At 35.2% G+C, this 19575-nt stretch overlaps 1 protein-coding gene across 1 annotated transcript; it reads right to left on the reverse strand.

Annotated features, from left to right (window-relative positions):
- Window positions 1–11247: 11247 nt before the first annotated feature.
- Window positions 11248–16790, reverse strand: LOC149260187 (uncharacterized). The gene is made up of 2 exons (XM_089457231.1): window positions 15655–16790; window positions 11248–15463 (listed from the first exon to the last, which is right to left on the reverse strand). The coding sequence occupies exons 1-2, from the start codon at window positions 16788–16790 to the stop codon at window positions 11248–11250; spliced, it is 5352 nt and encodes a 1783-aa protein (XP_089313357.1).
- Between the last annotated feature and the right edge of the window lie 2785 nt (window positions 16791–19575).

The following is a 19575-nucleotide window of genomic DNA, read 5'->3' on the forward strand; positions in this document are numbered from 1 at the left end:
CACGTCCCTTTGGGCTCTCCGCAAACCAATTGGTTACCTTGGCCTTGTCCTGCCTTGGCTAGAGACCTCAGCATTGCCTACCCCCAAAACCTCTCATCCCCTGCTGTCTCCCCCATGCTCCCATCCCGCTAGCTCATCCCTCCCCGCAAAGCTCCTCCTGCTGCTGCCCCCCTCAACCCAACCCAACCCATTCAAGTGTTACATTTTGGAAGAGGTCCCTAAGGACCCTAACACAGTGTAGGCTCAAGGCAACACCCAGGCTTGTGGAGGCACCAACTCAACAATGATGTGGCTCCACTGCAATGCCCGTTATCCACCAATGACATGAAGAGCAAAAGGTTGGTAGCTTCGCTCTCATTTTGGTTAATAGCTATCAGAGTGACCTTGTTTTGGCTCAATGAACACCAGTGCGACCACACCTTTTCTGCTCAACCTAAGTGTGCCCAGTTTAAGACTAAGAAGCTCACAGTTGTGGTGCAGTTTCCCATTGCCCTTGTCCTTCAGTCTATCATCAATACGCCGTAAGGCTCAATCCTCTGTGATTTGAATATCATTATTTTTCATATTTTATACTCTCTGGAAAATGTAAACTCTAGTCTCCCCACCCAGGGGCAAAGAATTTTTTACTACACACTTTGGTTTCTTCGCTCGAGATAGAGGTAAATCTCATGATTCTACAGTGTATATTTTGTTAAGCTAATATATAATACGGTCATTCAATAAAAATTTACCAAAACATTGAAGACAATGCGATTTGTCTTTAATACGACTTTTTGGAAGCATTTTCGATGGGTTTTTCCTGTTTGATTTCTCTAAAATCCTACAAGAATTTTTTGAAATCACAAGTTTGATGGGTAAATCTTGCACAATCCAAGTGCCCTAGGGTTTTTCAGGGTGTTGAATCCATATATACAGTCAAAAAACCAGTTTAAATAACACAAATCAAGATTTCACCTCAAATTTTTCTGTTGGACCACTAATAGTCCAAAAAATCACACTAAAAGCAACTCCTATTCAATATGATTACCCTAATCATATCTTATAATTAATATATACACTTAAATTTATGATCATACTTCAATCTATTATCTACCTTACTATATTTATATATATCCTTTAAAATATAAATTTAAGTGTCATGTCCCCAATAAAAAAAAATTACAGTTATAAATACAAACCTTTACATATCCCAAAGTTAATCATTTCGTATCATTTGCAAACAAATCCAATCTGAATATTTCAATGTGAATTAACTTCACATCCCATCTATGTGTGCGTAATCCATATATTTATGAAGGTCGTAGACTTAGCCCTTAATTAATCCACGATGCGAGTTCAATCTACATTGTTTATTGTCATGGAAAAGCGGGTTACGGAATCATGGCTGTCGATATATCCGCCTTGCTGTTGTTAATGTTTGGATTTACTATGTTAATATCTGCACTACCACTGTACGTGGCATGTGCAGTTCTGTCTGATTCTGCTACAGCCTCGGGATCCCCTTTGGATCAACGGTGTTGGAGCTGGCTTGGCGATCCAACGGTCGTGGAGAGATTGGTCCTTGTACACACCACTTGATCTTGATTCGGAACTTCATTCTTCTGCCATTTCGTTTGATCCGCCGCTTGGTTGCTGCTCTCGTCCAAGCCCTGCTCTGCTTCTCGACCCAAGCTTCTGCGGTGGTAATGGGAGGTGCTCAGCACGCCCTACCTTGGTCTTCGTTCTCCAACTCTGTCACTGGTAAGACTTACGTTGTATAAACTGTGTAATTCCAATCTCCTTGCGCAACAGTGGTTGAAACTCCCTCATGCACTCAGAGTTCTTATTTTTTTTATACATCCTGAGACTACTTGGGTATCTAACTTAATGTTTATGGTCTCCTGCAGGTTCCCCTCGGCTCTGTCTTCGAGCTTGGCACCGAAAGAACCACCGTTCTCCAGAGAAGGAATTGACTCCAAATTCCTCCGGGTATGAGGGTTTCCACCTGGTTATGGTTTTCAAATGATTGCTCCGTTAATATTCTTGTGAAAGGGACTTATCTCAGAGTTTAATGCTGTTTCTACAATGTATTACTCGGGTTTTTAGCTCGCCCGTCGAGACTCTGTTCTCATGTATCATGTATATATTTTGTAGAGAATTTTCGCTTCGAGGGTTTTACCTCTGAAGCCGAATGAGCCGTGCTGGCCTATTTGTAATTATTTTTAAACTGTGCTACAACTTGTCCATTTCCTGAAGTTTATGTTTTCATTATAAGCACTGAAAGTCGTGTGCTAATGACATTTGGTTTATGGAATGATTATATATGTCATGTACATTTAGAATGTCTCCCTCTTGGATTACGATTAATGTAGGCTTTATACTGTTCCCAAATGTGATTACCGTGTATTTTTGTTTACCTAATAAAGCTCTTCAACTTATTTTACCACAGAGTTCCAGGCAGTGTCAATATTTGTTTAAATATGAGTTCCACGGTTATTGTTTGCATGTTTTCCTTAGTTTAATATTGCATAGATTTACTTGCTCTTTTCCAATGAACGTTGTCCTTCGATTCACCCTTTGGTTACAACCCTCTGGCTACGCAATTTAGCGTATTTATATTCTTTACTGTTTGATCTTGCTGATACAATTTGGCAGTAAAGCCACGGTTGTTGTTTTCTTTGTTTGTAATATGACGGAACAGTATAGCCACTAGATATATACTTAAATTTTGGGCAATAATGATAGGGGTATTTCTTGTTGTAGTATGACAGAAACAGTATAGCCACTAGACATATACTTATCCGACAGTTAACTGATTCGATAACGGATTACCTCAATCGAGGGTTTGAGTACAAACACGATAATTTGAGGGTTCTGGGCTATCCGAAGGAATTTAAGAAAAACCGTCCATTCGAAGGACTGGGTCAACCCTCAACGCAGGTCTCCCTTCCGTTATTTAAATGTAATTCAACTCCTGCTATGGCAAACTTTTAATTCTAGAATGATACCCTACACCTAGGGTTCTAGGCACATAAACTGTAAATTTCCCTTCTGCAGAAGGCAAATTTAATTAACAACTGTAGAGTTATACAATGCTATTTCTTTCTGGACTTTTCCCTATTCGCTAATTCACGATTTCCCCTACTTCTGCAGTGCTCTGCTCTGCGTCCCAACGGGATAAGAGATGGTTTACATGTATACATTTTGTTTCCCTTAACTGTACAATTGCTCTGTTATTATGACCCTCACAGTATTCTTCTGTTTTGTTCATCGGTTTTAACATGGTTTTCTAGTAAGAGTCTCATTTACCAATGACTCAGTCTTTTTTTTATAATTAAACACAACAGTGCAACCATTTAATATAGCTTACTTCCTTAATGTTTCTAAATGCTTCTAAAACAGTTCAGCCACTTACCTGAGTCACTGTAACTTGCAAAACACTTGAGAAGCCGAGATTACCTCTGTTCATCTGCTTCCAATCTGCCACCCGTCCATGAGATTCGTCTTTCAGGACCAAAATCTCCCCCCAGCTCTCTTGCAGGACCACTATTCAGCAAGATATTCGCACTTAGTGCTTGGCTATCTGGTCATCACCAGACTTAGCCATTTTTTTCCTCTTTTCTCTTTTCTGTCTGTCCCAACAGCACAGAACTTTTTCCCCCCTTTCCCCCTATTTTCCTCTGGAAGCCCTTCCAGTTAGGGAAAACAGTTAGGGTTGGAATCACAACAACTGTCTTGCCTCTAACTTCCCCCTTGAGAAGTTGCGAGCTCTTAAAAAAACATTTCTTAATTTTTTTTAAAAAGTCAATATTATTTAAATTCAAACAGATAATAATATCAATTCAGTTTGTCATTTAGCACAATAAAAACCAATTCAATTTGTCATTTACCACAATAAAGACAAATATTTACATTTATCCCGGAGCATTACATTAAATTATTTAGAAAACCTAAATCAATTTAAAATACTTCCCAAACTTACTAATAAAAAAATCAATGAAAGAAATACGAATTTAAAAGCTAAAAAGATTTAAAATATATATTCTAACCATACCCATATTATTCTCTCAAATGTAAATTTAGAAGGCATATATATCCTTTAAAATATAAATTTAAGTTATTTCAAAAAACCTAAATCAATTTAAAATACTTCCCAAACTTACTAATAAAAAGATCAACGAAAGAAATACGAATTTAAAAACTAAAAATATTTAAAATATATATTCTAACCATACCCATATTATTCTTTAAAATGTAAATTTAAAATGTTTTACGTGAAAAAGATAAAAAGACGTGCGACAACCTAAGGTTTTCCTATTATTTGTATTTCGCGGAAACAACGGCAACCCCGGCTGTGACAAGCAATGGTTTCCGTACTATTTGTAATGTTCTCTATTCTGACGCTAAAAGTAAATTGCAACATTCATAATAATTCTGGCAATGGATGATGAAATCGTCCGTACCTGCAGCTAGCGGAGGGTTGAGGTTGACGCTGTACCTGGTGTACCGGTGAAGGAGTACCAACGAGAACCACTACAATTAACCGCACCCGCTAATTTCACTCATCCAAGTCATCTCCATTAACCGCAAATCAATTAATAAAGATTCATATATCAAGCATTGCAAAGTCCACGATCACACCATACATGCTGAAAATGGAAAATATTAAAATAAAAAAGAAAAAAAGCAAAAAAGCAGAGCACATTTCAAAGATGAAAAACCTGACCGAGTAAAAACCCGGATCAACGAAGCTACTGCCAAAAAAAAATTAAGCAATATAGAGGTTCAGAGTGAGCTTTACCTTTGAAAGTTTTTTCTTCATTAAAAAGCCCAACGATTCTTCTCTCTTCCAAGAACATGATATTGGAAAAACCATATGGGTCATATACATCCAATTCCATTTCCATTTGGGAGCGAGCTATTATTAGTGCAACTGACATCTCATTATGTAAATATTTATTATTAAAAAACTATTTAGAATAAACAAATCAGAAAATAATTATGCTGGTCCATTTCAGTGATTAAGCTTCTTAACAAATCCCAAATCATGGTACTGGTTTCCATCCTCCAAAGCAATCACACATATATTAAAAAAAAAAATAACACAAACTACAACAAAACTAAAAGAAAAAATTAACCTTAAATATAAATTATTTTGAATAACTTAAATATGGCACAAATTTACACATGAAAAAATTAAAATCTAAAGGATATATTTTTTAAAATGTGAATTTAATTTGTTTTAAATGAGGTAAATCCAGTGAATAAAACTTAGGTTTTTTGTATTTTTTTTATTAGGAAAATTAAAGTTGGGGCTATTTAGGGAAACTCATTTTACAGCCAAGTATAAAGGCTCATTCTACAACTTAGCATGATTGAATCTAGAGGCTTATTTTACAACCCAACCCAGTATAAAAGACTCATTCTACAGCCAGTATAAAAGCTATTTGTAATTCACATTCTTAGTTAGTTGTCCATATGATGTAATATATTTTTATGTAAAATAATTAGAAGTAATTGTAATATATTCATAGATACAATTTAAATAATAAAAAATAACACATTGTATATTGCATTCTAAAACAAATTTACATGTAAAGAAATTTGATCCCTCTCTATTTATGCTAAATCCTTACTTAAAATAAATAACAAAATAATAAATACCCAAAAAAAACTTGAGATTGTGTCTTGTTCGTCTATGTTCTTCCCCAAATCATCTCTATTTAACTATAAAGCAATCAAATACGGCCTCAGACAGATAAAGGATCATTATGCAGTGATGTGGGCGATGAAGCCATAAATTTCGAAAAACAAAAAAATCAAAGCGAACCGAATCCATTTCAAAGAGGAAAAACTGAATCGGGTTAAAGCCCATGTCAACAAAGCTACCTACCAAAAAACATTAAAGCAATAAGGCAGGTTCAGAGTGAACTTTACCTTGAATATCGTTCTTTTTATTGAATGCACCAACGACTCTTCTCCTACAGATAAACTCTTCCAAGAACATCATATTAGAAAAACCAAACCAATCCAATTCCATTTGGGAACTATTATCAGCACAACACTTCCAAGAACATCATATTAGAAAAACCAATCCAATTCCATTTGGGAGCTATTATCAGCACAAAAGACATTTCATTACTTAAATATTTATTGGTAAAGAATATCTAGATATGTATATAGATTTAAATTAAAGAAACCGAATCTATTTTACCTGCTTGTCCCATTCCAGTGATCACACTTCATTAAAAAAAATCCCAAATCATGGGACTCGTTTCCATCTCTCCATTTCGTATCTAAGTCTCATCCCAAAAAAATCGAATCGACCAACAAAAGAAAACAGATGCACAAAAATAACAAATAACAAATAAACTAAGAGCAATTACAAATAAAATTAAAAAAGAAAATAGACTGTAAATATAAATTATTCCAAATATAAATAAATGAAAGATATAAATTTAAAAGCGAAGAAGATATACCATATCCATATATGTAAATCTAATCTGTTTTAGATAAAATAAATCCCGGGCATGTCCAAAATTAAATGACGACATGAAAGAGTCGTGAATTTAAAAGCTCAGATATGAATTTAATTTAAAAGCTAAGAATATATACCATACTCATATATATTCTTTAAAATGTAAATTTAATCCAGATATTGTAAAATTAATCTATAAGAAAATCTCAGGAACAGCAGCAACCTCGGCGCTGTCTATGGTTTGCGTACTATTTGTATTTTTCCCTATTTTCACCCTAAAATTTCGAGAAACAACAACAAACTTGGCTAGGGCAACTTATGGTTCCGTACTATTTATAATTTTCTATTTTCTACCGCTAAAATTGAAGTTGAGACATTCATATTAACTCTGGCAATGGATAACTGTATAGTCCATACCTGCAGCTAGGCGGAGCTGAGATTGAGGCGGTTGAGGCTGTACCCGCTAGCGGTGAAGGTTTATGCATCTCTTTCATCTCTTGTTCGTCTCTGTTTTTCTCCAAAGCGTTTCTTAAAGATGAAAGTATGGGTGAAGGGGGAAAAAATATCCTCATTTCAAAGACAAAAATCCTCAAGCAAAGCTACCTACCAAAGAAAATTAAAGACGAGTTCAAAGTGAGCTTTACTTCGAATAGCTTTCTCTTTATTGAAAGGTCCAACGATCTTTCTCTTTACTTCGAATAGCCTCAGAAAACTCTTCCAAGCACGTGACATTAGAAAACCATCTGAGTGGTATACATCCCAGCGGACATCTCATTACGTAAAAAATTAGTAGTAAAGGATTATCTAAATTACATAAAAGAAACAACAACGTATCAGAAGAAAAAAAAATTATACCTGCGTTTACATTCCAATGATTACGCTTCATAAAAAAAATCCAAATCATGAGACTCGTTTCCATCTGTTCATTTCGTCTCTAAATCTAAAAAAAATATCAAATCGACCAACCAAAAACCAAATACACAGAAATATTAAAAAAAAAAACCAGAAAGCCAACTACAAACAAAATTTAAAAAAATAGACTAAATATAAATTATTTTAAATAGAAATATAAAATATTTTAACTACAAGTATAAAATATTTTATTTTAAATAACCTAAATTATTGTAAAATAAATCTTAAACTTACCAATAAAAAATAAATGAAAGAGATATAAATCTCAAACTTCCCAATAAAAAAATAAATAAAAGAGATATAAATTTAAAAGCTAAAAAGATATATCATATCCATATATATTCTTATTCTTTAAAATGTAAATTTAATTGGTTTTAAATTATGTAAATCCATTGCAGGTTAAAAATAAAATGACCAAACAAATTTAAAAACTAAAATAATATTATATAAATTTAATTTAAAAGCTAAAAAAAATCATATGAATCTAATTTAAGAACTAAAAGTATATGTTGTACCCATATGTATTCTTTAAAATGTAAATTTAATTGAACGGCAACCTCAGTTATGTCTATCGTTTCCGTACTATTTGTATTTTTCCCTATTCTCACGGTAAGATTGGGAGAAGCAGCAACCTTGGCTAGGGCAACGTATGCTTTCCGTACTTTTTATGATTTCTTTATCCCGAGGCTAAAATTAATGTTAGATCCTCCGGGAGAAGAATTAGAATTAAAGTTTGGGCATTCATATTAATTATGACGGAATAGTCCGTACCCTGCAGCTAAACGGAGGGCTGAGGTTGAGGCTGTACCTGCTACCGGTGAAGATTTACGCATCGAATAATTAAGTATTGCGTGTCGCGTTCGTCTCTGTTTTCCTTCGAGTCACGCGGATTAAGATTGATTATCTAATGGAACATAGAGCATTGTAAAGTCTATAAGAGGAAAACGTTTTTTGAAAGAAAGAAACTATAGGTTATTAATATTTATGGAATTAAAGTTTTATTAATGTATTTAGTAGTATATGTGATGTGTTAGATTTAACTAAATATAAAATTTAATAAATAGCATACTGCTTCAGTATATTAATAGAATTAAAGAAAACTCAAAAAAATGAAAATTAAAACAATTTACAAATTCAGAGTGAACTTTATCTTAAATAGCCTTTTTATTATTAAAAGGCCAGCAATAATTCTTCGTCGTACACATCCACTCCCATTTGGAAGCAATTATTAGCACAGCTGACATCTCGAAGAACTATTTAAATTAAAAAACAATAATCCCAAATTCATTTGTCCGTTTCCTTCTAAACGTCACCCGCAAAGTGATTTAAAATAAATTTATAAATTATTTTACAGAATTTAAATCAGTTTAAAATAAATTTATAAATTATTTTAATGAATTTAAATTTATTTTAATGATTTTAAATTAATTTGTTAAGTAAAGTGAATTAGGATCAAATTTTACCGGAATAGTTGTGCCATGTGACCAGATCGAGTGCTATTCCAAGGTGCTATCATGGATAATTTTGACAGTTTAAGGGCTCCTCAAACTACAAGTCAAACTAAAAAGATCATTCACACCTTAAGACAACCTAAAATATTTTTAAAATAATAAAAATATAAATTTAAAATTTAAAAAAAATATATCATAACTATATATAATATTTAAAATGTAAATTTAATTTGTTTTAAATATAATATTTAAAATACGAATTTAATTGATTTTAAAGCAAGCAAATCAAGTGCATGTCACCCATAAAATGACCAAAATAACCCAGAGAAGTGAATTTAAAAGTTAAGAAAATATGATATGAATTTAATTTATCAACTATAAAGATATACCATACCCACATATATATTTTTTTTAATGTAAAAGATAAAAAAACTACATAAAGAACCGTGAATTTATAAGTTCCGAAAATCTGACGGAACAACAACAACCTCAGCATTGGCAACTTATGTTTCAGTACTACTGGTATTTTTCCCTATTCCCACACTAAAATTTCGAAGAAATCTGTGGTTTTTAACTATTCGTGTTTTTCTCTATTCTGAGGCCAAAATTAAAGTTGTGTCACTTTAAAAATGAAAAACCTGAAAAATCCCTCATCAACAAAGCCACTTACCATAGCAAATTAAAGCAATAGGTAGGTTCAGAGTGAGTTTTATCTTGCATAGCTCCCTTTTAAAGGCCCAAAGACTCTTCTCCTAAAAATAATCTCTTCCAAGAACGTGACATTAGAAAAACATCTAGGTCGTATACATCCAATCCCATTTGGGAGCTATTATATCAGCAGAGCGGACATTTCATTATGTAAATATTTATTGCTAAAGAACTATTTAGATATTTATATAAATTTAAATTTAATTTAAAAATAAATAAATTCTAATGGGAGACTATAATTATACTTTTCTTTCCATTGATTATGCTTCATAAAAAAATTCCAAATAAAAAAAAATCAGATACACAAAAATCTAAAAAGATAAATAAATAAAATCATCATAGTAAATATTAAATATTTTTTAAATATTTTTAATAAATGAAAGGGATATAAATTGAATGGCTAAAGAGATATGCCATATCCATATATATTCTTTAAAATAAAATAAATCCAATGCATTCAAAAATAAAATTACCAAATGAAAAACCTGAATATGATATGAATTTAATTTAAAAGCTATCAAAATATCATATGAATTAAATTTAAGAGCTAAGAATATATACTATAGCAAAATATATATATATATATATATATATATTCTTTTAAATTAATATTCTTTAAAACTTAAATTTAATCGAGATTTTGTAAATTTAATTTAAGAAATACAAGAGGAACAGCAGCAATCGCAGCTATGTCTATTGTTTCAGTACTATTTGTATTTTTCCCCATTTTCACTTTAAAATTTCGAGAAACAGCAACAAGTAACTTATAGTTTCCGTACTATTTATAATTTTCTCTATTCTGATGCTAAAATTGAAGTTAGGACATTCATATTAATTCTGGAAATGGATGACTGAATAGTACTTACCTGCAGCTAAGCCGAGGGCTTAGAGTTGAAGCGGTTGAGGCGGTACCTGCTATACCGGTGAAGGTTTATTCTGTGTCCTGTTCCTCTCTGCTTTGCTCCAAGTCACCTCCATTAATTGCAAAGCAATCAAATACAACCTTATAGACTGAGAAAGAAAGATTCATTATGCACTGGAACATAGAGCATTGCAAAGTCCGGGATGAAGCCACACATGGGGAAAATGTTTCTTAGAGATAAAGTATGGGGAAAGGGAGATTAAAAAAAAAAAACAATACTCATTTAAAAGATGAAACACTTTAATGGGGTAAAACCCGATCAGCTAAACTACCTACCAAAGAAAGGTTCAGAGTGATATTTACCTTCAGTAGCTTTCTGAAAGGTCCAACTATTTTTCTCCTATAGATAAACTTTTCCAACCAAGTGATACTAAAAAAACCATTGAATCCTACACATCCAATCCATGTGGGAGCACAGCAGGCATCTCATTACTTAAATATTTATCATAGAGAATTATCTAGACATGTATATAGATTTAAATTAAAATAAACAAATCAAAAAAAGTAATTATACCTGCTTTTGCTCGTACATTCCAGTGATTAAGCCTCATAATAACAGACTTTAGATATAAATTACTTTAAATATAATATTATAAATTATTTTAAATATAAATAGCTTAGATTATTTCAAAATACATCTCAAACTTATTAATAAAAAATAAGCAGAAGAGTTATAATTTTTTTTTTTTTAACCCCAACGGATATTTTATTAAAGGATGGCCAAAGCCATATCAAGTTTTACATTTTCCTGTTTCTAAAAGAACATATTTCTGCATTTACAAGATCAACTTGTCCTTTCAAGGAATGGCTGCCATGTATGGTTCTCCTGCATCTATGCTGATCATGTTCTTTTCTAGATTACATCCAATATTTGCCAGGCTGTCTGCTTCTGTGTTTAATTCTCTGAGAATGTGATAGATTTGAACTGAAGAGAAGTCCTTCAGGAGTCTATTTACTCTTGATATCTGTTTGTTCAATACTGGATCCTTGAGTCCTTTATTATTTAATAGAGATTTTATCAGCAATTCTGAGTCTCCAAACACTAGGATTTCCTTTGGGTTTCCTTTACTGACGAGTTGGCAAGCTTTTAAAAGACTGAGGACTTCTGCCTGATTGTTGGTTTTAAATCCGAGACCCCAGCTGTAATCCTCTTTTCTTCCATTCCGGAAGTAGATGACCCCCCCAGCTCCTGACCTGCCTGGATTACCTTTTGAAGCTCCATCAAAGAAAATAGTGCATTTTCCTTGAGATTTCCACCACTTCTGGAAGTTTTCCAAAGTGTCTCGGATCTGCCAGTTTTCCTTGAGTTTTGGGCGGGTGATTAAAGAAGGGCTCGATGAAGGAATGTAATCACCCAGCCATGCTCTTTCTTCATCTCTTAGGGAGCTGTCTCTGACATTGGTTTGTCTCAGAGTTTCTATAAGTAGTTTCTTGGCCTTTTCTGCGACATTTCCTGCAGACATTTCTTTTTGATTAAAAACAATTTCATTCCGGGAGAGCCACAACTTCCAGCACACATATTTTGGAGCTGCAATCCACACCTTATACCAAAGAGTCTTTTCTGCGATGCTGTAGGGATACCGAGCTTTCCAAGACAAAAACATGTCTGTTATTGAACATTGCACCGGTGGGCTAACATTCAGTCCCGCCAAGAAGCTGGCCCAGGCCATCTGAGCATACTCACATTCAATGAACATGTGAGCTGAGGTCTCCAAGGCTTTTTTGCAGAACACGCATCGATGTGGACCTGCAATATTCCTTTTACAAAGATTTTCTCCAGTCAGTATTTTGTTATGAAACAAGGTCCAGAAGAAGAAATTGATCTTCGGGATGCTGAAGTTTTCCCAGATCTGCCTCCACACTGTTTCCGGGTGCAAAGAGTCCTTTTTGCCTTGCAACTGTAAGTACCCTTGCTTGGCTGTGTAAACCCCTGTTCGTCCCCAACCCCATGAATCTTCCTCGTCTTTGTGTACTGGAGTGAAGTCTGTGATTGCTTCCATGAAGTAGTTTAGCTGATTTCTTAGGCGTGCTGGTATGTTGGGCAGAGCCCAACGCTGCCAATTGCCTTTGTTATCCCACTCTGCAATGTCCTCGATTTTCCTGATTCCTTTTGATCTTAACCAAACTCTTAAATCTGCGATTTCGTTTATGACCGAAAGAGGAGGGTGCCCCATGATTCGGTCTCTCCACATCAATGATTTCTTGCCGTTCCCTGGAATTTTATACAAATGTGTCCTGAAGAAGTCTAACCCTTTGCAACAAAGTCTCCAAGCCTGTGTTCCTCCAGAAGAAGGCGCTGGGTTATAGGAAATGATCGACCGATTTCTGAGATATTTTAAATTTAAGAGCTGGCTGATTGGATGCATGGGTTCGGATATAAGCTGCCACAGAAGTTTGCAACCCAAGGCAAGATTTGCATGATAGGGGTCTCTGATTTGGAGTCCACCTTCAGCAATGGGACGCTTCACCATTTCCCAATTAACTAAGTGAAATCGATTGCTATTCCCCTTCCCTCCGTTCCACAAAAAATTCCTCATTAAACAAGAGATCTGATCTGCGATTTGCCTTGGAGCCATTAACAAGGAGGCTTGGAAAGTGGGTAATGCTGAGAGCACCGAACGGATGAGAGTGAGCTTGCCGCCTGTGGAAAGCCAGATTCCGCCCCACGCTGCTATCTTTTTTTTAAACTTGGATATTACCTCCTCCCACAAATAATTTCGGTTGGATCCCATCGTCAACGGTAGACCAAGGTACTTTATTTTATCCCACTCTGCATAGCCTTTGAATCCCAATTCACTGGCTATCCTTTCAATAGTTTGTTCATCTGTATTCCATCCATATACTGCACTCTTCCTCTCACTGATGAGAGCTCCAGTGACATTACAGTACTTTTGGAGAATTGTCTTGAAGGATTTAGCAATTCTCATGGAAGCGCCCCCGAGCAAGAGTGAATCATCGGCAAATAGCGCATGGTTTACTGGAGCTGCTCCTTGAACGATTCTTATCCCAGGAATGATGCCACTTTGTTGCTCCCGTGTCAATTTTCTGCTTAAAGAGTCCGCCATCAGAATATAGAGAAAGGGAGACAAGGGGCAGCCTTGCCTCAGTCCCCTGGTGGCTTGAAAAAACTCTGTTGGTCTCCCATTTACCATTGGAGCTATCCAGATGTTTTCAATGCAAGCTTTAATAAGGTTTATGAATTCCTGCCTAAACCCAAAGGCTGCAAGCACCCTAAGCAGAAAGGAACGGTTAACACGATCAAAAGCATTACTCATATCTAGTTTAATAATCATACCTTGCTCTTTCCGAGAGTGGCTGGAATGGAGAGCCTCTTGGATTTGAATGACATTGTCCAAAAGTTGCCTGCCTTTCACAAATCCTCCTTGGGCTGGAGAGATGAGTTTTTGAAGAAGAGGCTTAATTCTGTTTGCCAGCAGTTTAGCTACGATCTTGTATGATGTATTACAAAGTGAGATCGGCCTGTATCTGTCGAAGGATCCTGGGTTTGTTTCCTTTGGAATTAAGGCAAGAAATGTCGATTTTATTCCTCCACCCACTTTTGCCTTTCTCAAGGTCCCTCTTATCATTCTGAAGAGGTCAGTTTTGATAATCTCCCAACAAATTCTATAAAAATGTGCTGTGAAACCGTCGGGACCTGGGGCTTTGTCTGGCTCCATAGCCCAGACTATATTAGTTATCTCTTCTTCCGTTACAGGACTCATCAGAGAGTCATTATCTTCTTCACTGACTAGATTTGGAATGGCTGAGAGAAACTCCACTTCCTCCTCCTCGTTCCCATTACTTTCTGCACTCAGAAGATTCTGAAAGTGGTTTACAGCTGCTTCTTTGATTTGAGTAAATCCTTTATGGACCTGACCAGTGGTGCTGGTAATTTCTGATATATGATTTCGCGAAAGACGGGCCCTGCACTGTCTATGAAAATATGAGGTATTTCTGTCCCCAGATTTGAGCCATAGGCTTCGAGACTTTAAACGCCAATATTCCTCTTCATTTCTGAAGGAATAGAATACATTCCTTTGAACAGATTTTTCATTAGCTAAATCTGTAGAAGAGAGATCTTTCTCCTCCATTTCAAGTTGTATTTCTTCCAATTGCAGAACTGCCTCCTTCCTCTGTCTATTGGGAGATTGCGTGGATTTCTTTATCCAGCTTTTGAGCGCTTTTTTTGTGTTTTTCATTTTTTGTTCCCACACATAGCTTGTGGAACCGAAAACATCAATCCTCCATGCTGCTTGAACTGTTTCTATAAACCCTTCTTTCCCTGCCCAAAGGGGGTTGAAGCGAAATGGAAGGGGACCTAGATCTTCTTCTTCTTTTAGGCATAAGAGGATAGGCTTGTGATCCGATGTGAGCTTTGGGAGAATCTTGGTGAATACTATTCTTTTGTCCATCATTAGAGAGCTGCTGATGAGAAACCTGTCCAATCTGGCAGAAATATGATTTTCTCCGGTTCTATTGTTTGTCCATGTGTATTTGCCTTTCACTGGTTTGAAGTCTACCAAATCCCATTGCAGAATCAGGTTGCCCACTGTATTGATGAAAGGGTCTCTAGACTGAAACCCTCCTTTCTTTTCTTTGGGATCTAGAGTTATATTCAGATCACCACCTATGACTAAATTTGAGGGGCTGATTTGCGCTATATAATCCAGAAGTGTCCTCCAACACTCTCTCTTTTCTTCATACTGAACAGGGACATACAAGTTAAACAGAGCGAGGGAAAGGTTGCTTACAGTGTGACGCAGCTCTGTGAAGATCCAATGTTGGGTTGCTAAGAATCGTTCTAGAGAGAAGTCTTTTGTCCAAAAAGTACCTATTCCTCCAGCTGTGCCTCTTGCACTAACAGCCTTTCCTGAGTCAAATTTCCATTTTGTAGAACTGGTGTTTAGAAGAGTTTCCCCTTCTATTTTGGTCTCTTGGAGCATTAGGATGTCCGCGGTCTCCATCTTCAATAAGTCTTTGATAGCCTCTGCCTTGTTGGGATTACCCAGACCCCTACAGTTCCAAGAGATCAACTGCATCATTTACCGCTTATAGGGTTAGGCCCTCCTCCTTTGGAGGCTCTAGGCCTAATATTCCTCCCTAGTGTCATTTTGATAGTAGCTTGACTGCCTAGGGTTTTTTGTCTTTCTGACTCCTCTTCTCTAGCTTCCTTGTTTGATCTTCTCCCAGCCCTTTTTGTTGACCTTTCAAATGTTTCATCATCTGATGATCCCATATTCTCTACAGTTTTCTTTTTTTTTTTTATTATATCTGCGTATGAAGGGGAAGAGATATTGCATGAGTTGGGGATTGGGTTATTACCTGGTTCTGTAGTTTCAATATTCTCCTGCTGTGGGGGTTCTTCTTCTCCTGCTTCCAGTGGATCTGAAGGAGGCGTGAGGATTTCAAAGGGGTTTTTGTCCCCCTCATTGCCTTTTTTTTCACTACTGCCAGCGTTTTGGTTACTCGTGCTTCCATAATCTGCTTTGTTCTCTGTCCCTTTTGCCTTGTTTTTGTTATTCTGCCTGCTGAATGTTGTCTTCTTTGCCTGTTTCCATTGTTCTTCTTTTTCTTTCTCTGAGGTCTCCTCATTTCTTTTTTTGCAGTATCTTGCAAAGTGCCCGTATTCATGACAGAATCGGCACTTGAATGGCAACTGTTCATAATCTAGCTCTTGTATGTGTGTCCAGTTTGCCACCGATAACTGAATCGCTTCGGGTAATCCTGTTTCCAAGTCTACCTCCACGCAAATCCGTGCACAAGAGTACTGATCCTTCCTTGGGGCCTGGTCTATGTATTTTCCCAGTGCATTTCCAATGGATTGGAGGGAGCTTTGATTCCAGCAATGCAGAGGCAGATGCGGGAGGCGCACCCAAACAGGAACCGCCTTGGGTACGTCTTGCGCTGGATCAAAATCAGTGGACCATTTGTTCAAGTAGAGACCTTGAGGCCCCATGAAATAAGGCCCATTTCTGAAAATCAGGCCTCTGTCCTCTGTACTGTCAAACAAGAAGACAAAAAACCCTTTGCCTACAAAATAGATCTTGATTCCTTCGTTTACCAAAGGTAGCCAATTCCTTTTGACCCATTCTTCGACTGCTCTCGGGGATGGCCACAAACCGGTGAACTGACCGATCAGACCTTTTTCTGCAAGATTTAGCGCGGATCTGCAGATTTCCTCCTCAGGCAAAGCTACCTTGGGTATGCTATCCAGTTTTTTGACGAATTTTTGCTGCTGGCCAGAGGCCTGACGCTTTCCTGTTGCTGAGACGAGAGCCTTGAAGGCTTCGATCTCCGGAGGGAAGGGGGGAGGGGCCGCAGGGCCGCCTCCATGCTCCATGAGGGAGGGCGCAAACGGGATCTCTCAGCAGACGCGCTAGGGTTGCAGACACGTCCAAAAAAAGAAGAGTTATAAATTTAAACGCTAAGAAGATATACCATATCTAAAATTTAATTTGTTTTAAATGAGGTAAGTCCAGTGCGTGCGAATGACCAAATGATTTTAAATGCTAGAAAATATAATATAAATTTGATTTTAAAACTCAAAAAATATTATATGCGATGACCATATATTCTTTAAAATGTAAATTTAATCTAAGAAAATGTCGAGGAACAGCAGCAACCTCTGCTATGTCTATATGGTTTCCCTAATTTTTTCCTATTCTCAAGCTAAAATTTGGAGAAACGGCAGCAACCTTGGCTAGGGCAACCTATGGTTTCCGTACTATCTATAATTTCCTCTATTCTGACGCTAAAATTAAAGTTGGGACATTCATATTAATTAGGACGATGGATGAGGGAATAGTCCGTACCTGCAGCGAAGCTGAGGGCTGAGGTTGAGGCTGTACCTGCTACCTGTGAAGATTTACGCATCGAATAAATAAGTACGGTGTGTCTTGTTCGTCTGTATTTTCCTCCAAGTCATCCTTATTAATGGCAAAGCAATCAAACACAGTCCCACACGGACAAAGATTCCTTATGTAATGGAACACAGGGCCACGTCCACGATGAAGCCATATATGCTGAAAACGTTTTTGAGAGATCAAAGTATGGCCCAAAGAGGCAAAACAAAATTAGGAAAAAAGGAAAAAACGATACCTATTTCAAAGACGAAAAACCTCAATGCGGTAAAACCCGGATAAGCAAAGCTACCTACCGAAGATAATTAAAGCAATAGACGAATTCAGAGTGAGCTTTACCTTGAATAGCTTTTTCAGAGATAAACTCTTCCCAAGAACGTGACAATGGAAAAACGATCTGGATCTTATGCATCCCATCGTATTTGGGAGTTATTATCACCACAGAGGACATTTTATTGTGTAAATACTTCTTAGTAAAAAACTATCTAGAATTCAAATTAAAGAAAACAAATCCGAAAATAATTATACCTGCTTGTACATTTCAGTGAGTATGCTTCAATAAATAATTATACCTGCTTGTACCTTCCCATGATTACACTTCATTCGTTTCCATCCATCCATTTTGTCTCTAAATCCCCAAAGAAATCAAATCGACCAAAAAACGCAGACCAAAAAAATGAAGAAAATAACAGATAAACCAACACAAACTATAAACAAAATTGAAAGAGAACATTGAAAAACCAAGATGCATGGCCCTGCACACAATAATATAAAAGAAAATAACAGATCAACCAGCCACACAACCTGCAAACGAAATTAAAAGAGAAAATGGAGAAAAAAATGGACTGTAAAAGCTAAGATGCTTTGCGAATTCCGTGCATAAATAACCACAAGAAGCAAGTGCCAAATCCATAACAAGATGGGTTAAAACTGCTAGGATGCTTGCTTTTTCAAGCATATTTCATATCCGTTATTTTTCAAACGGCTAAATTCTAATTTCTTGTCAGGTCCGCTTTTTAGCTACTATAAATTTTGTTTTCACTTGAAATCCACCGCCATCATCTTGAATTTCAAATCCCTTTGCATTGCATATCAAATTTCCGATTGAAAAAACGAGCGGTATACGAATTCCAGGCCTATTCAAATTACCCAGATAACGGTTTCAAATTCCAGCCGGTTTCAATTTATGGTGGATACCGGGATGACGGGAAAGCGGTTTTGTAAGATGCTCACAATCATGTTGTATGAATAAATTACGTTTCATGAAGTGAGCTGGTCGGAAACATCAATTTTTTTATATGCTTTTTTGGTTAGAATATTTTAAAATTAAAAAATATATATCTTAAAATATTATTAAATTTAAAACTTATGGATTTTTTTTAATTTAATATTTTAATTAAATTATTTGTATATTTTTATAAATTATCTACATCTTTAATTTGATACAATAATTTATTAAAATACTTTAAAGTTAAAAAATAATATTATTTTTAAAACTAAATTTAAAAATATAATTTAATAAAATGTAGACATAATATAAAAAATATAATATGGAAAAGTGGTCGTTAGAATTTTTTAACATGTATTTAATATAATTTAATAAAAAAACTAAACTTAAAAATATAATTTAATAAAATGTAGACATAATATAAAAAATATAATATGGAAAAGTGGTCGTTAGAATTTTTTAACATGTATTTAATATAATTTAATAAAATGTAGACATAATGTAAAAATTATAATTTGGAAAAGTGGTAGTTAGGTTTTTTTAATATGTATTTTGATTTTTTTTTAACATGTATTTTAATTTTTTAAATTATATTGTTTTTCATTTTTTTTCCATAAATTTTAATGATTTTAATAATAATTATATTAGTTTTATTTTAAAATTTAAAAAAAAAAAGTGTGAGAGAATAAGTTAATTGGTGATAAAAGTAATGTGAAATTTTATAAATTAAAAGATCCAAAATGCAATCTACTAATAGTGAAGACAATTGTAAATTTCTTTAAGTTATAAATTAAAAAATAAACATAATTATTATTTTATTAAAAAAAACTAATAAATAAAATATGATATTATCAATATTATTCTTTATTTATATTTTTAGATAATTTATAGCATCATTCATATATATATATATATGGCTATCAGCCGCAAGGGTTAGTTCAATTTGTCTAGTTCCTTTCATTAAAGCACTTCTATTATTGAAAAGCCACAGGTTGAATTCTCTTAACACTCTCGGGTCAGGCTCAAGTCAGGCTTAG

Source organism: Pinus tabuliformis, chromosome 6, assembly GCF_031772625.1.
Source record: "Pinus tabuliformis cultivar Carrire ecotype Pingquan chromosome 6, CPIR1, whole genome shotgun sequence".
Taxonomy (NCBI): Eukaryota; Viridiplantae; Streptophyta; class Pinopsida; order Pinales; family Pinaceae; genus Pinus; species Pinus tabuliformis.